This window comes from Lemur catta, chromosome 5, assembly GCF_020740605.2.
Source record: "Lemur catta isolate mLemCat1 chromosome 5, mLemCat1.pri, whole genome shotgun sequence".
Taxonomy (NCBI): domain Eukaryota; kingdom Metazoa; phylum Chordata; class Mammalia; order Primates; family Lemuridae; genus Lemur; species Lemur catta.
The window spans coordinates 103,487-125,909 of record NC_059132.1 but is presented as its reverse complement, the minus strand read 5'-3'; the positions used below and the strand labels follow the sequence as shown (position 1 = coordinate 125,909).

The following is a 22,423-nucleotide window of genomic DNA, read 5'->3' as shown; positions in this document are numbered from 1 at the left end:
ACCGCGCCCGGCCTAATTTTTGTTTTTTTAATTTTTTGTAGAGATGGGGTATTGCTCTTTGCCCAAGCTAGTCTCAAACACCTGGCCTCAAGAGATCCTCCCACCTTGGCCTCCCAAAGTGCCAGGATTATAGGTGTAAGCCATTGCATGTGGCCTGAAATGATTTTTTAAGATAACAAAACTCAATACATACAAGTATTTTAAGCTATATACACACATACAAAACAATTAAAATAAAGATATATCAATAAAGAGGATATATATATATACACACACACATATGTATATAATTTTAAGTGTCTTGTCTGACATGTAAAGTAGGTGATAAATAAAACTTGTTCACATATACCCCTGAGACTTTGGTATCATCGCAGTAGCAGAATTTAGTCTAATCTGACTGGCCTTATTGTGTTGTGAGCATTTCATGAAATAATTCATATAAAGTGCTTAGCAAACATACAATAAATGTTAGCTGTTCTTATAATTATTTTACTTAAAAAATTTAAAGCAACAAAAATACGCCATGTTGATGGAGAATAGCCATAAAAACTTCCTTCTGGCCGGGCGCGGTGGCTCACGCCTGTAATCCCAGCACTCTGGGAGGCCGAGGCGGGTGGATCGTTTGAGCTCAGGAGTTCGAGACCAGCCTGAGCAAGAGCGAGACCCCCGTCTCTACTAAAAATAGAAAGAAATTAGCCAAACAACTAAAATATATACAAAAAAATTAGCCGGGCATGGTGGCGCATGCCTGTAGTCCCAGCTACTCGGGAGGCTGAGGCAGAAGGATCACCTGAGCCCAGGAGTTTGAGGTTGCTGTGAGCTAGGCTGACGCCACGGCACTCTAGCCCGGGGAACAGAGTGAGACTCTGTCTCAAAAAGAAAAAAAAGAAAAAAAAACTTCCTTCTATGATTGATACATTTCAATATGTAAAGCAGTTAAGAGTTTGGGCTTTAGAATCAGATTGCTTAGGCAAAATCTTATCTCTACCTCTTACTGAGTATGATACAGGGCAAATCTTTTCACATTTTGCAAGTTTTCTCATTTGCAAAAATAGGAATTACAATAGTAACTATCTTATATAGATGTTATGAGAATTAAACAGGAACTCATGTAAAGCACACACAATATGACACACATACCATTCCTAGGGATGGTGGGTGTACCACCTTGGTGACCTCTTACAGAGGTTTAGAAATGTATGAGGACTGGAACTGAATATAAGTAACACAGAACTTAAGCTTTAGAGCCTGTGACTTCCATATAAAATAGAAACTACTTAAAACAATGAGATACTGAATTTGGAATCATTTGGAATGGATGTTCTTTCCCAGCTGCTGTGACTTCTAGACTGACACAAGGCATTAACATGGTAGTATCTGGTCCTAGAGAGCGTGAAAATTTGATTATATTACAGAGAAGGTTTAATAGCTTGAACACAAGGCAAGCAATGAAGAATACTGCAATTCTGACCCTCCTCTTTTTGCTGATTCCTTATGAAAACTTGATCTTTTAGAAATTTTCTTTAAGTACTCCTCAAAGAAGTATAATGTAAACAAATCTTTATAAAAGGTAAATTAGAAGAGAGAGAGTGAAGGTCATTCCCTAAGATGGGTCTTGACCACACAGTGTCTCTCAGATAGATTAGCAGCCACCTAAAGAATAGACTTGCTCCTAAGGGGTAAAAAATGTACTTACCTTCTAATGCTCTGGCATCATTTTTAAAAACTTGTTGTCTGGTCCTGTGCAATGTTTTAAAGAGCTGTAAAACCTGTTAAGAAAATCAGAATTCAGACCTCAAATGACAAAATTTCACATTTTCCATAATTATATTATAAGGATTAAACATTATTTCTTTCTTTTTGTTTCTTAGACTATATTCAAAATAGCTGGCAAAAATCAGGGCTTGTCAAAATAACTTTCCCTTGATTATTCATCTTTAGATTTAAAAACAGTTTAGCTTTATTTATAAAAATCATACAAAGTTCTTTGAAATGAATAATATGAGGATGGTTACAAAGTTAATAATTCTCCTACTAAAAATCAGTCTGCTAAGGTAACCAACTTTACTGGTCTGGTATGTATCTATTCTCATTATTCTTAGCATATTGAGGCTTTCATCTGTTCTTAAAATCACATATATATACACACATACAAAATCATGCACTTATTACATCTTAAAAAAGTCTAGAAGGAAGATGCTTCAGATAATTTAAACAAGTTTAATTGCGATATCTTAAAGGAGAAATGGAATGTGGAGACTTATGAATATTCTGAGTCTGACCTTAAAAAACAGAGAGAAAAGAGCCTGGCATTTTAGTAAAATTGTGAAGAGGCTTTAGTGATAGGCTGAGGTCACCTCACACTTAAGTCCAACAAAGTACTTAATATTGTTCTTTCAACATTGCTCTTCCTCCTGTTTTCTCAGTTTTTTGTTTTGTTTTGTTTTTTTTTTGAGACAGAGTCTCACTCTGTTGCCCGGGCTAGAGTACCATGGCGTCAGCCTAGCTCACAGCAACCTCAAACTCCTGGGCTCAAGCGATCCTCCTGCCTCAGCCTCCCGAATAGCTGGGACTACAGGCCTGGGCTACCATGCCTGGCTAATTTTTTTTTCCTATATATATTTTTAGCTGTCCAGATCATTTCTTTCTATTTTTAGTAGAGACGGGGGTCTCGCTCTTGCTCAGGCTGATCTCGAACTCCTGAGCTCAAACGATCCTCCCTCCTCGGCCTCCCAAAGTGCTGTGATTACAGGCGTGAGCCACCGTGCCCGGCCTGTTTTCTCAGTTTTACTCATGGAGGCCACAGAGTCTCTCAGGCCAGAAATCTGTACGCCATCCTTTAAATCTACCTTACTCTTCATGTGGAAATGTTAGGAATGTCTTTCTAATCTTTTTTTATATCCTCCATCCCCAAAACCATTTAAGTTCAGACTTTCTTCATCTCTTATGTACACTACTTACAAAGGTTTGTCACTCTGACACCATTCCCTTCTTTCCTCCAGTCTGTTCTCCAGATAGTGTCTAACGGTTACTAAGCACAGTGTGTCCCAGGTACCATATAAACGTAAGTATAAATATGTGTTATAAGTATTTTACATACATTGATATTAAAGACCCAATAACATCAAAGACAAACACCAAAACAGAAAGAGGAAATGGGGAGCAGAAAACTTAAAAATGAAACATAAAAACCAAACAGCCATAACAAACTTCCTCAGAAACATAAGTTATTGCAAACATGGAATAACATTTTTTAAAAGCTATAGCAAATTAAAAAAAGGAACATTCAGAAAACTCCTCAAAGCTCTTGGATATCAAATGTTTAAAAGCAAAGATTAAGTTGAGAAAAACAGCCCAGAATGTAGAATAAAAACTCAGAGATCAAAATTGAGGAGAGAAAACATAAAAAAATTAAGAAAGTAGTCTAGAGGGCCCAAAACTTAGATTAGCAGGAGGGCAAACAAGATAGAAAAGAGAAAACAGAGGGAAGAAATTAAACAGGGAATAAATTAAGAAAATTTCACAGCTGGGCACGGTGGCTCACATCTGTAATCCTATCACTCTGGGAGGCCGAGGCGGGAGGATTGCTTGAGGTCAGGAGTTCGAGACCAGCCTGAGCAAGAGTGAGACCCCATCTCTACTGAAAATAGAAAGAAATTATCTGGCCAACTAAAAATATACATAGAAAAAATTAGCTGGGCATGGTGGCACATGCCTGTAGTCTCAGCTACACGGGAGGCTGAGGCAGTAGGATGGCTTAAGCCCAGGAGTTTGAGGTTGCTGTGAGCAAGACTGATGCCACCTCACTCTAGCCCGGGCAATAGAGTGAGAGTCTGTCTCAAAAAAAAAAAAAAAAAAAAGAAAAGAAAATTTCACCAAGTGAGGCACATGTGTTACTATATAGAAAGGTTTCATTAAGTGCCCAACACAAAACTCATACTATAGAGCATCATGATGTAAGTTCAGTGCAATGCTGATCTCTCAAAGAGATAAACACTTCACATATAAAGGATCAGAGAATCAGAATGGCACCTGACTTCTACATAACATCACTGTGAGAAGTCAATGGAATAATGTCTTCAAATTAAAAGAAAGTCCAACTTGTAACACCATATATAGTCAAACTATTACCCAAAGGCCAGGGCAAACAGATATTTTCAGAAATGCAAAGTCTCTCACCTGTTGTAAAGCCTTTATTGGAAAGCTACAGGCTATGCTTCACCAAAACGAGGGGAGGAAACACAAAAGGAAAAGATGTGGGAACTAGGGAGACAGGTGATCTCACACAGGAGAGGCAGAGACGATGGGGAAGGACCAATCCCAACACTGGTGCAGCCAGGCTAGAGAGCAACTAGCCTGGGCTACCGCAAAAGACTGAATTGCTCCAGAAGAGTTGCTAGGAAAAAATAAAACTGGTAGACTTCAGTTTTCCTCAGAGTTTGGTAATAGATATGTAGGAAACTAAACAATGATAATAAAAATAACGCCGTTATTTATTTTGAGAAAAACTAAGAAGAGCACGGCAATGTCATTGCATATATTAGAAGGCTCAGCTGTGGGCAATTTTTATATAGTAATAATATCAAATGTGAAAACTGGGCCGGGCGCAGTGGCTCACGCCTGTAATCCTAGCACTCTGGGAGGCCGAGGCGGGTGGATTGCTCGAGGACAGGAGTTCGAGACCAGCCTGAGCAAGAGTGAGACCCCGTCTCTACCAAAAATAGAAAGAAATGATTTGCACAGATAAAAATCTATATAGAAAAAATTAGCCAGGCATGGTGGCGCACGCCTCTAGTCCCAGCTACTTGGGAGGCTGAGGCAGTAGGATCACTTAAGCCCAGGAGTTTGAGGTTGCTGTGAGCTAGGCTGACACCACGGCACTCATTCTAGCCCGGGCGACAAAGCGAGACTCTGTCTCAAAAAAAAAAAAAGAAAACTGATTTGTCAAAATTTATATATTGAGAGAACAGGAGGTGTGAGGGAACTTAGTCCTCACCTTCTACAGTTAAAAGTCAATAAATAATATCTCCAAAGAGGAAAAAAAATCAATAAATAGCAGTTTGAACATGTTATTTAGAAACATGAAGGCAAATCCCAGAATAACTAAAATAATTAAAAGCACTTATCTCTGGGGAGCAGAAACTGGGAGTAGGTATTAATAGAAGGAAGTAGGCACCTACTGGTTTTCTGTATAACATTATTTGATTTCTTAAACTTTACACATTTATCATATTTATAAAAATTTATTTTAAACAGATAAAAGGAAAAAACAGTGCTAAAAAAAACCCATAGAATGGGAGAAGACATTTGCAAATCATATATCTGATAAGGTTCCAGTGTCTAGAATATACAAAGAGCTCTTACAATTTAACAATAATAAATTTTAAAAACCCTAATTGTTGGGTACTGTGGCATACACATCCCAGCTACTGGGGAGGCTAAAGCAGAATTGTTTGAGCTCAGGAGTTCGAGACCAGCCCAGCCTCATCTCAAAAAGAAAACAACGGATATGAAGGCGATCTGGCTGCAACATCTGTCACCCCATTGATGGCCAGGGTTGATTCGGCTGATCCGGCTGGCCAGGCGGGTGTCGCCTTCTCCCTCACCGCTCCATGTGTGTCCCTCATGGGAGAGGATGATCTTCCCCGATAGAGGAGAACCGTTCTTCCGTCAAGGGTATACGAGTAGCTGCGCTCCCCTGCTAGAACCTCCAAACAAGCTCTCAAAAAGAAAAAAAAGGGGGTAAAGATTTGAGTAGATAGTTCTCCAGAAAACAAAAAACAAAAACCAAAAAGCAGAAATGGACAATAAGCCATAAAAAGATGTTCACTTGCCATCTGGAAATACGAATCTAAACCTCAGTGAGATACCACTGCATCCTAGTAGGATGGCTATGGTCAAAAAGTCAATAACAAGAGTTGGCAATGATGTGGAAAAATTGGAACTCTTAGACATTGGTGGGAATGTAAAATGGTACAGCTTGGTTTGGAAAATTTTGGCAGTTGCTCAAAAAGTTAAATATATAGTTATCTTATGACCCAGAAACTCTAGGTATATATATACCCAAGACAAATGAAAACATACGTTCGCACAAAAACTTGTACACTCAGGTTCATAGCAGTATTATTCATAAGAGCCCAAAAGTGGAAAACAACCCAAATGTCAATCACCTCATGAATGGGTGAATAAAATATGGAACATACTGTTAAGGCTTGAATTGTGTCTCCCCTGACAAGACATTTTGAAGTCCTAATCCCAGATACCTCTAAATGTGACTTTATTTGGAAATAGGGTCTTTGAAGATGTCATCAAGTTAAGATGAGGTCATTAGGGTAGGCCCTAATTCAGTATGACTGATGTCCTTGTAAGAAGAAGAAAATACCATGTGAAGATCAACACACAGGGCAAAGATCATCCTGAGAAGACAAAGGCAGAGATTGGCAAGGAATACCGAGGACTGACAGCCCCATCAGAGGCTGGGAAGACCACAGGAAAGATTCTACCCGGAGATTCAGAGGGAGCACAGCCCTGCTGACATCTTGATCTTAGACTTCAGCTTCCAGAACTGTGGGACAATAAATTTCTGTTGTTTTAAGCCATCCCATTTATAGTACTTTGTTACGACAGCCATAGGAAACTAATACAAATTTTGGTACTGGGAAATTGGGTGCTGCTGTAACAAGTACAGGCATACCTTGTTTTGTTGCACTTCACTTTATTGCATTTTTTTACAGATTGAAGGTTTGTGGCAACCCTGCATCAAGTAACTCTACTGGCACCATTTTTTCAACAGCATGTGCTCACTTCGTGTCTTTGTGTTACATTTTTGTAATTCTCACAATATTTCAAACTTTTTCATTATTATATTTGTTATGGTGCTCTGTGATCTGTGATCTTTGATGTCACTATTGTAACCGTTGTGGGGTGCCAAGAGCTGTACTCATGTAAGAGGGTGAACTTATTAAATGTGTTCTGACTATTCCACTGACGGCTGGTCCACCATCTCTCTCCCTTTCCTCAGCCCTCCCTATTCCCCGAGACACAATACTGATCAGAAAAAAAGATTCCTTTCAAAATATTACTGTTAATTGACAAAGCACCTGGTCACCCAAGGGCTCTGATAGAGATGTACATGAAGATTAATGTTGTTTTCATTCTTGCTAACACAACATCCATTATGCAGCCCATGGATGAAAGAATAATTTTGACCTTCAAGTCTCATTATTTAAGAACTACATTTTGTAAGGCTACAGCTGCCACAGATAGTGGTTCCTCTGGCAGATCTGGGCAAAGTAAATCGAAAACTTTCTGGAAAGGATTCACCACTATAGATACCATTCAGAACATTCATAATTTAGGGGGAGAGGTCAAAATATCAACATTAACAGGAGTTTGGAAGAAATTGATTCCAACCCTCATGGGTGACTTTGGGGTTCAAGATTTCAGTGGAGAAAGTCACGGCAGATGTGGTGGAAATAGCAAGAGAACTAAAATGAGAAGTAGAGCCTGAAGATGTGACTGAATTGCTGCAATCTCATGATAAAGCGTTATTGGATGAGGAGTTGCTTCTTATGGCTGAGAAAAGAAAGTGGTTTCTTGAGATGGAATCTGTTCCTGGTGAAGATGCTGTGCACATTGTTGAAAAGACAACAAAGTATTTAGAATATTATACATAAACTTGGTAAAGCAGTGGCAGGATTTGAGAGGCCTGACTACAATTTTGAAAGAAGTTCTACTGTGGGTAAAATGCTATCAGACAGCATCCTATGCTACAGAGAAGTCTTTTGTTAGAGGAAGAGTCAATCAATGTAGCAAACTTTATCGTTGTTTTATTTTAAGAAGTTACCATAGCCATTCCTACCTTCAGCAACCACCAACCCGACCAATCTGTCAGCAGCCATCAACATTGAGGCAAGACCCTCCAGCAGTAAAAAGTTTACGTTCACTGCAGTGTCAGACGATCATTAGCATTTTTTAGCAATAAAGTAATTTTTACTTAAGGTATGTAGACTGTTGTTTTTTTTTGACAAAATACTATTGCACACTTAATAGACTACAATGTAGTGTAAACATGACTTTTATATGTAATGGGAAACCCAAAAACTGTGTAACTCACTTTATTGTGATACTCGCTTTACCGCAGTGGTCTGGAACTGAACCCACAATATCTCTGAGGTAGGCCTGTACCTAAAAATATGGAAGTGGCTTTGGAATTAATGTGTGGCGGCTGGAAGAATTCTGAGGTGCTTGACAGTTAATACCTAGATTGCCTTGAAGAGACTGTCAGTAGAAACATGGACTTTATAGGCATCGTAGAAACCCAGGGAGTTTAACAATGCAAGAGCAGTGGAACACATGTTGCCAGAATTAAGAAAGTGAGAGGTTAAGTAAATCTCATGGTTTTACATGCCACTTAAGGAAATAAAAGACAGAAAGAAAGGTGACTCCATTGGTACAACAAAGAGAATCTCTTTTTTAAGAAGGCCTAGGGTAAGAAAAAGAAAATGTCATCATTATTGCCATGGAGCTATTGGAGCTTTTATCATGTTGGGGCTAATAAATGTTTATTAAAATGCAGAAACTGGGCCAGGCATGGTTGCTCATGCCTATAATTCTAGTACTTTGGGAGGCCAAGGTGGGAGGATTGCTTGAGACCAGGAGTTTAAGACCAACCTGGGCAATACAGCAAGACTGTCTCTACCAAAAATTAAAAAATTAGGCAGGTGCAGTGACACATGCCTGTAGCCCTAGTTACTGAGGAGGATGAGGCAGGAGGATTGCTTGAGCTCAGGAGTCTGAGGCTACAGTGAACTATAATCTTGCCACTGCAAGAGAGACACTGTCTTTTAAAACAAAAACAAAACCAGAAAGCTAGCTCACAAATTGTCTTTTTTGTCCTCATTTACTTATACTGATTGGGCAAATGTGGGCAGTACATACAAAAAGTGGATTCTTTATAGTCAGATCAGTTTGAATCTGACATTGTCACTTATAAACTTAGACAAGTTTCTTAGCCTTTTTGCCTCAATTGTTTTGAATAATGGGTTAATTTTAAGGGTGTATGATGTAACTTCTGTACAAGGTTTCACTTTAGATAGTCATTAAGTACCTATCCCTTCTAAGTGTGGGTAACATGCCCTTCCCAAGTATATCCACAGCACTGGGCACTTGCTACACTGTATGCTAATTAAATACTTATTCACTGTTGCTCCGTATTTCCTCAAAGGCTTTTTGGTCACATTTGCATCCTCCAAATTTAGCATTCTATACATGGTAGGCCCTACCAAAACTGTTTTTGAAATGGATCCTACTTAATTTCATTTGTATCCAAGTTTTCCAAGCAACTTCCCATTTCAAGGACTTGCCACATGCTAGTTCCTCTTTCTCGAAGACTCTTTTCTCTCTTCTCCTAGCTAATTTCTAATCAAGCTTCAGGTCTCAACCAACTTTACTTTTACTTTCTTGAGGTATTTTTGTAACCTTCCAGGTAGGTTAAATCTATTTATATGCTCACAAACACACTGTATTTTCAATTAGAAGCACTTATTACAACTACAATTAAACAATTATTTAAAATATTCCTACTTGCTAGATTTCTTTATGAAGGTAAATGTCGTCAGTTTATTGTTGCATCCACTGTGCCTGGATAGTATAGGCTAAATGTTGGCTGCTGACTGTTATTCGTATTTGGAGACAGAGTCTCACTCTGTCCCCTGGGCTAGAGTGTAGTGGCATCATCATTAGCTCACTGTAACCTCAAGCCAAGTGATCCCCCCGCCCCAGCCTCCCAAGTAGCTGGGACAATACAACAGGCCCAGGTCACTACACCCAGCTAATTTTTTTATTTTTTGTAGAGATGAGAACTCAGTCTTGTTCAGGCTGGTCTCGAACTCCTGAGCTGGAGCGATCCTCCTGCTCGGCCTCCCACAATGCTAGGATTCCAGTTATCAATAACCATTATGGATGCAATAAATTTTTGAATGAATAGCCCTCTACAATTCTGTTTCTATTGGTGTTACAACGTGTATTAAGATGTACGGAGAACACCAAGTTCAATAGTACATGAGAACCGCTTGGTGGCTACCTGTTATTGATCAACCCTACTTTTCCTACCCTATTACAGATGGCAGGCCATTTCCCCCTTTCATGCCTGCGGTGCGGCCAGTGACAACCGCAGGTCCCAATCAGCCGTGCTGAAGACACGTAAGGCTAAGGGAGGCTGCTCCCGAGAATCGTGCACCTGTCAGGATGCGCATCGGCCTGGCAGGGCATTAATGTCAGCTCCGGTCCTCGGAGGGGGACCCGGGCGGGCAGGCACACCCCCGGCTCAGCTAGAGCACTCGGGCCTCACCAGCCCCCGCTGCCTCGCTAAGTGCTACTTTCCGCACGTAATTTCGCAAGGACTCAGTGTCCTCGGTCGCCAGACTTCTGTGAACCTTCTGGTTATCGGAACGAACTTTTTACTTCCTAAGAGGGTTGTAGCTCGGGATGGCCTTTGGCGTCTGCTATCCGTCCCAGGGATGCGACATGGGTCCCTCGGGCAAATGCTCGGGAGGCGACATGGGGCAAAGGCAAGTCGCGGGCTCGCATCGCCGATAATCGCCGCGTCCTCAGTACTGACGAGCGGGAACCGCGCAGGCGCCTCGGTCGCTCCGCGCCCGCACAACCCCCCACGGCCCCTCGGCGCCGGCCGTGTGGCTCCTCCGGGGCAAGGCCACACCCTCCGTGAGCGGCCTGGAACCCCAGCCTCTAGAGACTCCAGACAACCTTCGCGAGGCCGCGAACTGACACTCCCCGTCGCCATCGCACCCATCCCCTCCCAGGGCCCTGTCACCTTGGCCTCCCGACCCATGGCTCTCCTCACCGCTGCGGCCTCCTCTCCGGCGGTCGAGTCGCCCGCTTCTTGGCAACCAATCAATGCCGGGCTTGGACGGTCCGAGCCCCTGTAGCCGTGTTCCTAACGCGCCACAACCAATCACCACGCAGAATCTCCTTTGTAGCCCCGCCTTCCTCAGAAGGACAAGGGAGAGGTGTTTGCTAAGCGAGCGGCGACTGGTAAAACCGCGAGACTCCGCGGAGCCCAATTACTGGCCAGAGGAGAACGGAAATCCCCTGGACGCCATGTTAGTTAGGGGCAGAGTCACTTCCGACCAAGGGAACTTCCGGTGCATAGGCTGGGTTGGTATTTAACGAATGGCTTCCGCACCTTGGTGTTACCTCGTGCTTGGGGGTTAGGGTAGTCTATTGAAGGGCCTTGTTTTAACGTTTCCCAAGCAAGGCAGTCTCCTTGGAAATGTGCATAAGTAAGAACCAAGCCCTAATAACTACAGTGGACATTAATTTGAACGCTGACTTCTGAAAGTTCTATTGTGGCTGGATGCAGTGGCTCATGCCTGTAATCGTAGCACCTTGAGAGGCCAAGACGGCAGGATCGCTTGAGGACAGGAGTTTGAGACCAGCCTGGGCAGCAGAGGGAGACCCCATCTCTACAAGAAAATTTAAAAACTAGCTGGGTGTGGTGGCGTGCACCTATAGTCCCAGCTGCAGGGGAGGATCACTTGATCCTAGGAGTTTGAGGTTGCAGTGAGCTATGATCTAGCCATGGCACGCTAGCCCCAGGGACAGAATGAGACCCTGTCTCAAAAAAAAAAAAAAAAGTTTCGTTTCTACATTCTCTCATTTATTTCTCCTATAAGGTGAGGTTGAGTTACTTGTTCAAGTTCACATGCTAGTAAATGTAGGTCTGAAATATTTATTATAATAAACCTACTACACGTGACCCCAAACCCTAGTCTTACCCTCCACATCCTGCCTACTCAAATTGCTCTACTCCTTGGTTTTGCTGATAAAAAGGTCGGAAATGGGTACTTTATTAGCATCATGATAATCATAAACAATTACAAAGCAGTTAAGTGCGTTTTAACTTATGACATTGCAAGCATCAAGAAAAATCTTAACTTTGTTTCTATTGCATAATCCTTGTTTGCCTTCCCTATCACAACAGCCTTCCACATTAACTTTTAGGTAAAACTGACTTTTTAAAAAACTAAGAATGGGCCGGGCGCAGTAGCTCACGCCTGTAATCCTAGCACTCTGGGAGGCCGAGGCGGGAGGATCGTTTGAGCTTAGAAGTTTGAGACCAGCCTCAGCAAGAGCGAGACCCCGTCTCAATTAAAAAATAAATAGTAATTAAAAAATAAAAATAAAAATAAAACAAACATTTTTAAAATAATAAATCAAATGCAGAATTCAGAGAGACTAAACCATGCAACAAAATCTTTTATTATGCATGGGTTTTTAAAATTACTTCCTCAATCTCTCCATACACAGGCAAAAATGTGTCATTTAACATACAGGAACTTGCAAACTTGATCACTGCCTGGAAAACGGAAAATTATCCCTAAAACATGCTTAACCAGGAGGCCAATTCATCTGCCGACCTCCAAGAACATGCAGATGAACGTGATAGACAGACTGTCCCCCATCTGAACCTTCATTCACTACCATTCGATAACCCTTCTTCAGGCCCAGATCAGCAGCACATTTCTTGCCAACAATCATTAAATGTCCAAGAAGCTGGAAAAGAAAAAAAAGGTTTCTTAAGCACAGTCCATTTATAACTTCTTGCCATTAAATAACAAATAATCAAGTTGAAATATCAAATTGAAAAACTGCCAAGTTGAAACACAGGCCTCTGGGCAAATATTTGGAACTCTCTTAATCCCAATAAGGCAAAATTTACAATTGAAAATCCATTAAGGCCAGGCGCAGTGGCTCATGCCTGTAATCCTAGCACTCTGGGAGGCCGAGGCGGATGGATTGCTAGAGGTCAGGAGGTCGAAAGCAGCCTGAGCAAGAGTGAGACCCCGTTTCTACTAAAAATAGAAATAAATTATCTGGACAACTAAAAATATATATAGAAAAAATTAGCTGAGCATGGTGGCACATTACTGTAGTCCCAGCTACTTGGGAGGCTGAGGCAGTAGGATCGCTTAAGCCCAGGAGTTTGAGGTTGCTGTGAGCTAGGCTGACGCCATGGCACTCACTCTAGCCCAGGCAACAAAGTGAGACTCTGTCTCAATAAATAAATAAATAAATAAAAATAAAAATCCATTGAGACTAGGTATTTATTCATTATGAATTTCAATAAATAAATTAGGCATAAAATCTGTTCAATTAAAAAAATTTTTAAATTATATTCCAAGAAGTATTTAAGTTTTCCTAATAAAGCAAGACGATATTGCTTTCTTGTTTTAGGGGTGTGTATCAATCAGGACAAGTTTGGTTATGCTGTGGTAACAAACAACCCTAAAATCTGGTTAAAAACAAAGATACATTTCTTGTGCTCTCTGCATGTTCATCACAAGCTGACTAGGCTCTACATTCTACATCTTTTTCACTTTGGGATCCAGGCTGACGGAGCTGCCCTAGTAGTAGAGGGAAGAGAAAACAGGCAAACCAGGAGCTGGCTCTAAACATTTCTACCGGAAAGGCTTCTGCTTGCATTCATTGGCCAAAGCAAGTCATACGACTAGGCATCAATGAGGCAGGAAGTATAATTAGCCCAAAGGAGAGTAGTATTTATGAACAATTATACAATCTACCATAAAGAATATTAGGAAAAATTTTAACTGAGGCCAGTACCTCCAGGGAAAACCAAATAATTATTCTTTTCTTTCCTATGGAATCAACTGTATTAACAGATGAAGGGCCATGAAGCCCGCTCCTGTACGTCATATTTTTACATTGAGGAAAAATGAGTCTAACCAACTAATCCATGCACGGACCCTTTCTGTTCTGGAATGTTGACACAGAAATCCTTCTTTGCTGCTGCCCCAAACACCAAGGAAGCAAAGCCTGCTCTGCAGATCAGGACCTTTCTGAGGTAGAAAAATGAACAGAGTGTGGTAATACTGTTTGCCTACTGTATTTATTTAACGGAACAAAAAGTATTAAAACATTTTCTCTTTTAGTGACTGTAAGTATCTCACTGACATTGTAAGAATCAAATTATGGCTTTGAACAGCACAGGTGGGCATCCGTAACATTCAGACTACAGATGCTCCTCAATTATCATATATTGAAAATATCTTAAGTTGAAAATCCATTTAATACACTTAACCTAGGCAGGGCACGGTGACTCACACCTGTAATCCTAGCACTCTGGGAGGCCGAGGTGGGTGGATCACTCGAGGCCAGGAGTTCGAGACCAGCCTGAGCAAGACCCCATCTCTATTAAAAATAGAAAGAAATTATCTGGCCAACTAAAAATATATATAGAAAAAATTAGCCAGGCATGGTGGCGCATGCCTGTAGTCCCACCTACTCGGGAGGCTGAGGCAGTAGGATCGCTTAAGCCCAGGAGTTTGAGGTTGCTGTGAGCTAGGCTGACGCCACGGCACTCACTCTAGCCCGGGCAACAGAGCGAGACTCTGTCTCAAAAAAAAAAAAAAAAAAATACACCTAACCTGCCGAACACCACAGCTTGGGCTAGCTTACCTTAAACATGCTCAAAACCCTTCTATTAGCATACAGCTGGACAAAATCATCTAACACAAAGAGCATTTTATAATAAAGGGTTGAAGACGTCATGTAAGAGTTTTGTACCACATAATGCTAACCAGAAAAAAAAATCAAAATCCAAAATTCAAAATATGGTTTCTACCGAGCGTCTATCGCTTTTGCACCATCATAGAGTTGAAAAATTGCTTAAGTCAAACCGTAAGTCAGGGACTATCTGTACAATGAACACTACTGCATGAGCAGCAGTCTACTGTCCTGGGGCTTACTGCGGTAATGGGAACAGAAACTTAAGACTTTCTCTCCTTTTCCTCTTTTCTTGCCATAAGAATTAAAGGAGTTCCTTTCCTGAGAGCTTGTTAGAATGTTGGGAAGAGAGGTTAACCCCCCATCTTTGTTCTCTTACCACGGGAAATCATAAGCAGCGAACTGGCAGTTTCAGGTACTTTCTCCACCAACCCTTCCCCCCTTTAGCTTTTATTAGAGAAGAAAGCTGCCAACACACACGTAGACTCCATGTGCAAAGAGAGACAAACTGCCAATAGATTGGACCAAGAAACACACAGGATGACCCAGAGTGAAACTAGGTATTTGCCACAGGGTCCTACAAGTCCCCAGACAATACAACAGATCTGGCAACATCCACGGGAAAAACTATAATAATCAGATCCCAAGAAGGGATGACTGTTAAAAGCCCACATTCAAGAAATGGGCTTAAAGATTTGAAATGGTGAAAAATTCCCAGTTTTAAAGTACAGATGGTCCCCAACTCACGATGGTTCAACTTACGATTTTTCAACTTTACCATGGTGCGAAAACAATATGCATTCACAGTAGAAACTGTACTTCAAATTTTGATCTTTTCCCAGACTAGTGATATGCAGTGTTAATAGTCTTACATGAATTATATTCAACACTTTATTACAAAATAGGCTGGCTCTCTGCTAGATGATTTTGCCCAACTGTAGGCTAACGTAACTGTTCTGAGCACGTTTAAGGTAGGCTAGGCTGAGCTATAATGTTCAGGAGGTTAGATGTATTAAACAAATTTTCAACATACGATTATCTTCAATTCACGATGAGGTTTATCAGGACATAACCCCACTGTAAGTCAAGGAGCATCTGCATTGAATTATATATAGTATGTACCTATGCTGGTCACTGATTTAATTATGTGTCAGCACAGTGTTAAAGCTGGTTCAATAAATGTTTCCTGACAAAGAACTGTCTTCTATGTAAAAGAGACTGTAAAACTCTAATTTAGAAAGTTAACTGAGTAAAAACTAACATTCTATCTATCCTTACAGGCAAGAGCTGCATTTCAGTAGGAAGCTCTGACCTTAAAATGCCATGATTGTGCAATTATACTGAATGTTAAAAAGTTTTAATCTTTCAGTTACTGAAGATGGTATTTTACCATTAAGCACTACTCACTCTAACCTTTGAACTCTGTGATTTGTAAGAACATAATGAATTAAAAATTAATGCCCTGAAGTTTCTAAGTTTCAAAAATAATATCTCACTTTAAAAAGGTACCCCCAAGTAAATAATGCAAATATTGAAGGCACAAAGTGTCCATTCTTGATTTCAACATTTAAAAAATTTTGTGAAATACTACAGATAAAAATGTATGAAAGCATATGAACAATTTAAAAATAATAAAGCAAGTATTTACATATCTACCAGATCAAAAAATAGAACATTACCATAGCCTAAAGGCTTCCCAGTAATCCTATTCAGTTACTTTCTCCACCTTCTTCCCTACTTCAGAGGTTACAAATCTTTTCTGTTTGTGATTTGCCTTTTCACTCTTTTTTTCTTTTTTTTTTTTTTTGAGACAGAATCTCACTTTGTTGCCCAGGCTAGAGTGAGTGCCGTGGCGTCAGCCTAGCTCACAGCAACCTCAAACTCCTGGGCTCAAGCGATCCTCCTGCCTCAGCCTCCTGAGTAGCTGGGACTACAGGCATGCGCCACCATGCCTGGCTAATTTTTTCTATATATACTTTTAGTTGTCCAGATAATTTATTTCTATTTTTAGTAGAGACGGGTATCGCTCAGGCTGGTCTCAAACTCCTGACCTTGAGCAATCCACCTGCCTCGGCCTCCCAGAGTGCTAGGATTACAGGCGTGAGCCACCGCGCCCGGCCTGCCTTTTCACTCTTTAAGGAGTCTTTTGGTGAACACAAGTTCTTAATTTTAATGTGTTCAATTTAATCACCCTTTTTCTTTTATGGATTCTACTTTGTTTCTTATTAAGGAATCCTTCCTTCCCAACCCCAAGTCATAAAGATAGTCTCTAATTTTGGCTTCTAAAAAATCATTCCTAATAAGGTCTGTAATGCATCTGAATTGATTTTTATGCAAAGCATGAGGATGTGATCTGATTTCATTTTTTGATATGAATAATAAGTATCCCAGCATCATTACTAAGAAGTCCATCCTGAAATGATATGTCCATGACTTGCTTTAAAAAAACAAACAAACTAGAAGCGAGGGAAATTAGGGGATGCAAATCAAAACCACAATGAGATACCACCTCACACCTAGTAGGATGGCTATAATCAAAAGGAGAAAAGCAAATGTTGGTGAGGATGTGGAGAAATTTGAACCCTCATACATTGCTGGTGGGAAAATGATGCAGCAACTTTGGGAAACACTGGGCAGTTCCTCCAAAGGAGAAACATAGTTACCATATGATCCAGCAATTCCAGTCCTAGGAATATACCAAAGAAAATGAAAATACATGTCCACACAGACACGTTACAAATTATTACAGCAGTATCCACGGTAGCCAAAGAGTGGAATATCTATCCCAAATATCCATCAAATGAGGAATATATAAATAAAATACAGTCTATCCATACAAGGGAATATTATTTGGATGTAAAATAATAAAGTACTGAAACATGCTACAACACGAACCTTGAAAACATTATACTAAGTGAAAGAAACAGTCACAGAAGACCACATATTATATGATGCCACTTATATGAAACGTCTAGGCAAATCTAGAGACAGAAAGTAGATTAGATGTTGCCTAGGGTTTGGGGAGGGACTTGGTGAGGTGGGCAGAATGGAGAGTAGCTGCTAATGCGTACAGGTTCTCTTTTGGGGATGATGAAAATGTTCTGAAACTTACTATGGTGATGGCTGCAAAACTCTGAACATACTAAAAACCAGTGACATATACTTTACATAGGTGGACTGTATGTTACATGTATATTATATGTTTTATGTATATTCTGTTGTCTTAAAAACTTTACTCAGGCCAGGTGTGGTAGCTGTAATCCTAGCACTTTGGGAGGCTGAAGCAGGAGGATCACTTGAGGCCAGGAGTTCGAGACCACCCTAGGCAACATAGCAAGACCCCTATCTCTACAAAAAATTAAAAATATTTGCCAGGCATGGTGGTGTATGCCTGTAGTCCTAGCTACTCAGGAGGCTGAGCCAGGAGGATCACTTGAGCCCAGGAATTTGAGATTGCAGTGAGCTATGACCATGCCACCACACTCTAGCCCGGGTGACACAGGGAGACCTGTCTCAAAAAAAAAAAAAAGAAAGAAAGAAAAAGTTTATTCAACATAATTTACCTTCTCTTGACCACTCATGGTTATAACTATTAATATAAAATTTAACTACAAAGTAACTGTTTAGTATGCAATCCTATCCAACAGGATCAGAGATATTAAAGCCTACCTAGCCATGTATAAAGTAGTTCCAGGACTGTTGTGTTTTTCAAGCTATATCTTTATTTCACAGGTTTCCCAATTCCTTCTACAGAGCTACATAATCTATTCTGAATACCCCAGATGTCCCTCTTTCTGTTTCTCAGCTGCTGCCTCTAATCCAATAAGCAGCAAACTTTCTCTGCAAAGAGCCACAAAGTAAATATTGTAGGCTTGTGGGCCAAATGGCTTCTATCAAAACTACTCAACTCTGCCTTTGTAGTGCAAAAGGAACCATAAACAATAATTAAACAAATGAGAGTGGCTGTGATCTGATAAAACTTTACAAAAACAGGCAACAGGCCAGATTTGGCCCACGGGCCATAGATTGCCAGTGCCTGCCCTAATTAGATTTAGTAACCAAACTTTTAGTCATACTAGGCATATGTAATTGAGAGTTGGAGAGGGTCACTGTGAGTTACATACATGGACTTTATGGTATGTGTTTTGGGTATACAGGATTTAACTGATTTGTAGTTTCATATATTAGTGACTTCAATTATATACAGGATTTAACTGATTTGTAGTTTCATATATTAGTGACTTCAATTATATACCTCCAATGTATCTGCACAAATCATCCTTTAAAACACTTTTCATTACTAGAATTTCAGCCATATATTTTCCATTTATATATTTTTGCTGACTCAGTCACAGAGTATACCAATTCATAGAATTATGGACATGCCAATAAAATGTATCTCATTTCTAATGAAACACAGAGATTAGCACAGCCCCTATAAAAGGATGACATGCAAATTCGTGAAGCATTCCATAAAATTTTTTTTAATGTTTCTTATTTCTGAATGTCTCTGTTTTATCAAAAATCAAACTATTTATACATTGTATTTAAGTTCTAATGGTTTTTCTGTTTTTCCTCAGTAACACCTTCAGGAAGATGAAAATGTGGTATCACTCTAAGGACAAAATTTAATCTCCCAATTAAAAAAAATTGTGTTAGAAATTTACTTACACTTTCATCATCATCTTCTGCTGCAGAAATCTGGGATATGAATTTCTTGGGTATCACCAGAAAATGTGTTGGTGCTTGAGGGGAAATGTCATGGAAAGCAAGACACTAGGGAAAAGAAAAAAAAACAATCAGTTTTAATACATCAGTAGGCTAAAACTTTTTTTTTTTTTTTTTTAAGAGACAGGGTCTTGCTCTGTCTCTCAGGCTGAAGTGCAGTGGCACTATCATAGCTCCCTGCAGCCTCAAACTCCTGGGTTCAAGAGATCCTCCCACCTCAGCCTCCCAAGTAGCTGGGACTACAGGCGAGCCACTAGACCTGGCTATCTATTCTTTCAATTATTTATTAAGCACTAACCACATAAGAGGCACTGTACTAAATGCTAAGAAAACACAAATGTATACAATACACATGGTCATATGGTCCTTTTCACAGAATTTATAGTCTTATGGGAAAACAAAATAAATAAATAAAGGTATAATTACCAAAGGTCACACATGTTACAGAGGAAAAGTAAAGGGTGAGATGATTATTACAGAAAAACCTGATTTAAATTAGGTGGTCAGGGACAACCACTCTGAGACAATGACATTTAAAATGAGATCCAACGGATGAGCAGAAATTACCCCTGCTAATCCTTGTCTACCTCTCCAGTATGATCTCAAGCAACTCTTCCTGATCAAGTTCCACCATCCTTCATAACTCTCCACCCTCATGGGTTTTTTCTTTTTTCTTTTTTTTTTGAGACAGAGTCTCACTTTGTTGCCCCGGCTAGAGTGCTGTGGCGTCAGCCTAGTTCACAGCAACCTCAGACTCCTGGGCTTAAGCGATCCTCCTGCCTCAGCCTCCCGAGTAGCTGGGACTACAGGCATGCGCCACCATGCCTGGCTAATTTTTTCTATATATATATTTTTAGTTGTCCAGATAATTTATTTCTATTTTTAGTAGAGATGGGGGGTCTCACTCAGGCTGGTCTCGAACTCCTGACCTCAAGCGATCCACCCGCCTCGGCCTCCCAGAAGCCTCAGGGTTTTTTTCAATGGCTGTGCCCTGAACTGCAATGATCCTCTCTCGCCTCAACCCTGAATCTGTCTAACGTAAACTGCTATTCATTCCTGATCCCAGCATATATAATTCTTAAAAGAAACCTACTGGTTCCCCTCCCCCTTCCACCATGCCCAAGGTCAGAGGCCTGTTTGTGCAATTTCCTGGTTTTTTCCTTTCCGGTTGTGACCAGTTTTGTTAATTACATATTTGTCTGATATATGATTAATATCCATTCTTCCCACTTTATTCAACTATTTAGGAAATATACCTATTCTCTTCTGTAGGATTAAAGAGTATAAGTAGCATTTACACAAATTATTAACCACATTAGAAGTGTCTGTTAATACAAATGCTGCATGAATGTTTTTGTATATTTTGCTCCCTTACTGGAGGTAGAAGCTGCTTCATAAAACCTATTCATGCTTAACCGTCTCACGAGCAATTCTATTTGTACTCCCTAAAAAATGCTGTATCATTTAGAACGCTTCATGCTGTCGCCCTGTTGGACTTAGGTGGTTCAAGTCAGCATTTCAACGATCATTTATAAAACGCAACTGCAAGCTTTTAAAAGGAAATATGCTTCCTCTAAAACAAAAGAACTTCCCCCTAACTAGAGACAAATAAAGGTATTTAAATAAAATTCACTTCGAGGAACCTAATTAAGTCTTAGATAACACAAAGTGAATGTTTTTCTTACCTTTCTTAATGTTAATTTAACAAAATGTTTACAAAATCTGTTCTACCTGAATCAGCCAACCTCTGGCGCAGCTTTATCTGAGATCCAAATCCGAAATGAAACTGTCCACGAAACAATCTACACAAGATGTCTTAAAGCTGCATCAGCTGGGTTCTCACCTACAAAGATGTCGACAAAAGCTACATTCTTAGTCCCCTGGCATAAAATTACTTTCCTGTCGAATGTAAAAGAAAGCTCTCAGTATCCGTAAGTACAAAACCCCCCGTGGCAGCGGTCAGGAGAGGCCGCTCTCTCCCCCAGCCGGGGGTCGCGCGACGGCGGCCGGGCCGGGGCGACAGCCCGCAGGTCGCGCCCCGAACGCCGGCGGCGCGCGGGAGATCGCGGAGATCCGGCCCGCTCGGGCGCGATCGGGTTTCTCCCTGTCAGGCAGAGCGCCGGCGGGATTTGCAGATTCCTGACACCCAGCGAGGTCCGAGGCGGCGGGGGAGCCCGCGGGCGTCCACGCCGGGGACCCGGCGCGCCCCGACACGCGCCCAGGCCCCGCGGGGCGGCACCGAGGGCGCCCGGAGCTGATAAGGCGTAACCGGAGCGCCGGCACGCGCCGACAGGCCGCCCCGGGGCGCCCGCGGCCCTGCCCGCTGGCGGGGGGCCCGCTCGGCCAGACGGCGCGGGCCCGGCCCGGCGCTTCCCTCCGCGGGAAGCCGGCGCGGCCGCGGGCGGCTGCCCCGCCGCAGCCCACGAGCGAGGCGGTGCCCGCTGCCTACCCGGTCATCCTCAAAAATGATTTTGGCCGGGATTTCCTTGCGGATGATCTTCCCGAAGATCGTGTCGCCGCCAGGCCGAGCGACCTGAGCCTTGGCGATCTCATCTGCCATCCCGGCCTCCCTCCCGCGCGGCGGCCAGGGCACGAGAAGGGCGCGCGGAGGGCGGGAGCGCGCGGCCAGGCCGGTCCTGCGCGTGCGCACTGGCGAGCGGGCCGCGGGCGGGGCGGGCGCGAGGGAGCGCGGAGGGCGCCGCCCGCGACACCCGCAGGAGGCGGCTTCTCTACGCGAGGTTCCTGCGAGACGCCCGGGGGTGGTTTTCCTTTCCTCCCGTCTCGTCTTCTGGGGGGCTGGAGTTACTGGGATAAGCCCTTCATTTGCCTATGGACGCTTGGAGGAAAAACTGGGTCCTGTAACTAAATCCCCGAGAACCTGGCTGCCGCCCGGATCGAGTAAATCCTGGTCGCTGGCGGCGACCCCGGCCCCGGAGGCTGGCGGCCCTCCCGGACGGTCCCACAGGGAATTTTTCTGAGCAGTCAACACGATATCCAATGCCCCGCCTCAGAAGAATAAAACCTCCCTGAATCCCACGTCCGTCTCCCTGTCTTTGCTCCACTGTAAGAGAGTTTTCCACATACTGTGTCCACTTTCTCATCTGTCAATTTTGAGCCCGTTTCCCTCTTGTCCAGATCACTACGGACC

General features: G+C 41.8%; 2 protein-coding genes and 1 non-coding gene across 5 annotated transcripts in view; 1 reads left to right on the top strand and 2 right to left on the bottom strand.

Moving 5' to 3' along the window:
* The window catches only part of LYRM7 (LYR motif containing 7), a 52,838-nt gene extending 41,779 nt beyond the window's left edge, over positions 1-11,059 (bottom strand). For 2 of the 3 annotated variants that reach the window (XM_045550710.1, XM_045550711.1), the window contains exons 1-2: positions 10,835-10,934; positions 1,697-1,769 (exon numbers count right to left, since the gene is read on the bottom strand). In XM_045550710.1, coding sequence (XP_045406666.1) covers positions 1,697-1,769; positions 10,835-10,852 — 91 coding nt within the window. In that variant the 5' untranslated portion in view covers positions 10,853-10,934. Of the gene's footprint in view, positions 1-1,696; positions 1,770-10,834 lie in introns of all 3 variants that reach the window. The other variant, XM_045550708.1, reaches the window with a different exon arrangement.
* A 1,189-nt stretch (positions 11,060-12,248) lies between these two features.
* HINT1 (histidine triad nucleotide binding protein 1) lies at positions 12,249-21,935 on the bottom strand. The gene is made up of 3 exons (XM_045550707.1): positions 21,725-21,935; positions 19,219-19,323; positions 12,249-12,576 (listed from the first exon to the last, which is right to left on the bottom strand). Exons 1-3 carry the CDS (start codon positions 21,833-21,835, stop codon positions 12,412-12,414), a joined length of 381 nt encoding a protein of 126 aa, XP_045406663.1. The 5' UTR covers positions 21,836-21,935; the 3' UTR covers positions 12,249-12,411.
* LOC123639028 lies at positions 18,921-19,027 on the top strand. The gene has a single exon (XR_006735598.1). It is a non-coding gene; the product is annotated as a U6 spliceosomal RNA (small nuclear RNA).
* Positions 21,936-22,423: the final 488 nt, after the last annotated feature.

What these genes read in the sequence shown, in the direction of transcription:
- HINT1 (XM_045550707.1), bottom strand. Translation starts at nt 21,835, where the DNA reads ATGGCAGATGAGATCGCCAAGGCTCAGGTCGCTCGGCCTGGCGGCGAC. An exon ending in TCATTTTTGAGGATGACCGG is followed by an intron (nt 19,324 to 21,724) that starts GTAGGCAGCGGG and finishes TCTTTTCCCTAG; the next exon opens with TGTCTTGCTTTCCATGACAT. An exon ending in CAGAAGATGATGATGAAAGT is followed by an intron (nt 12,577 to 19,218) that starts GTAAGTAAATTT and finishes TTTCTTTTCCAG; the next exon opens with CTTCTTGGACATTTAATGAT.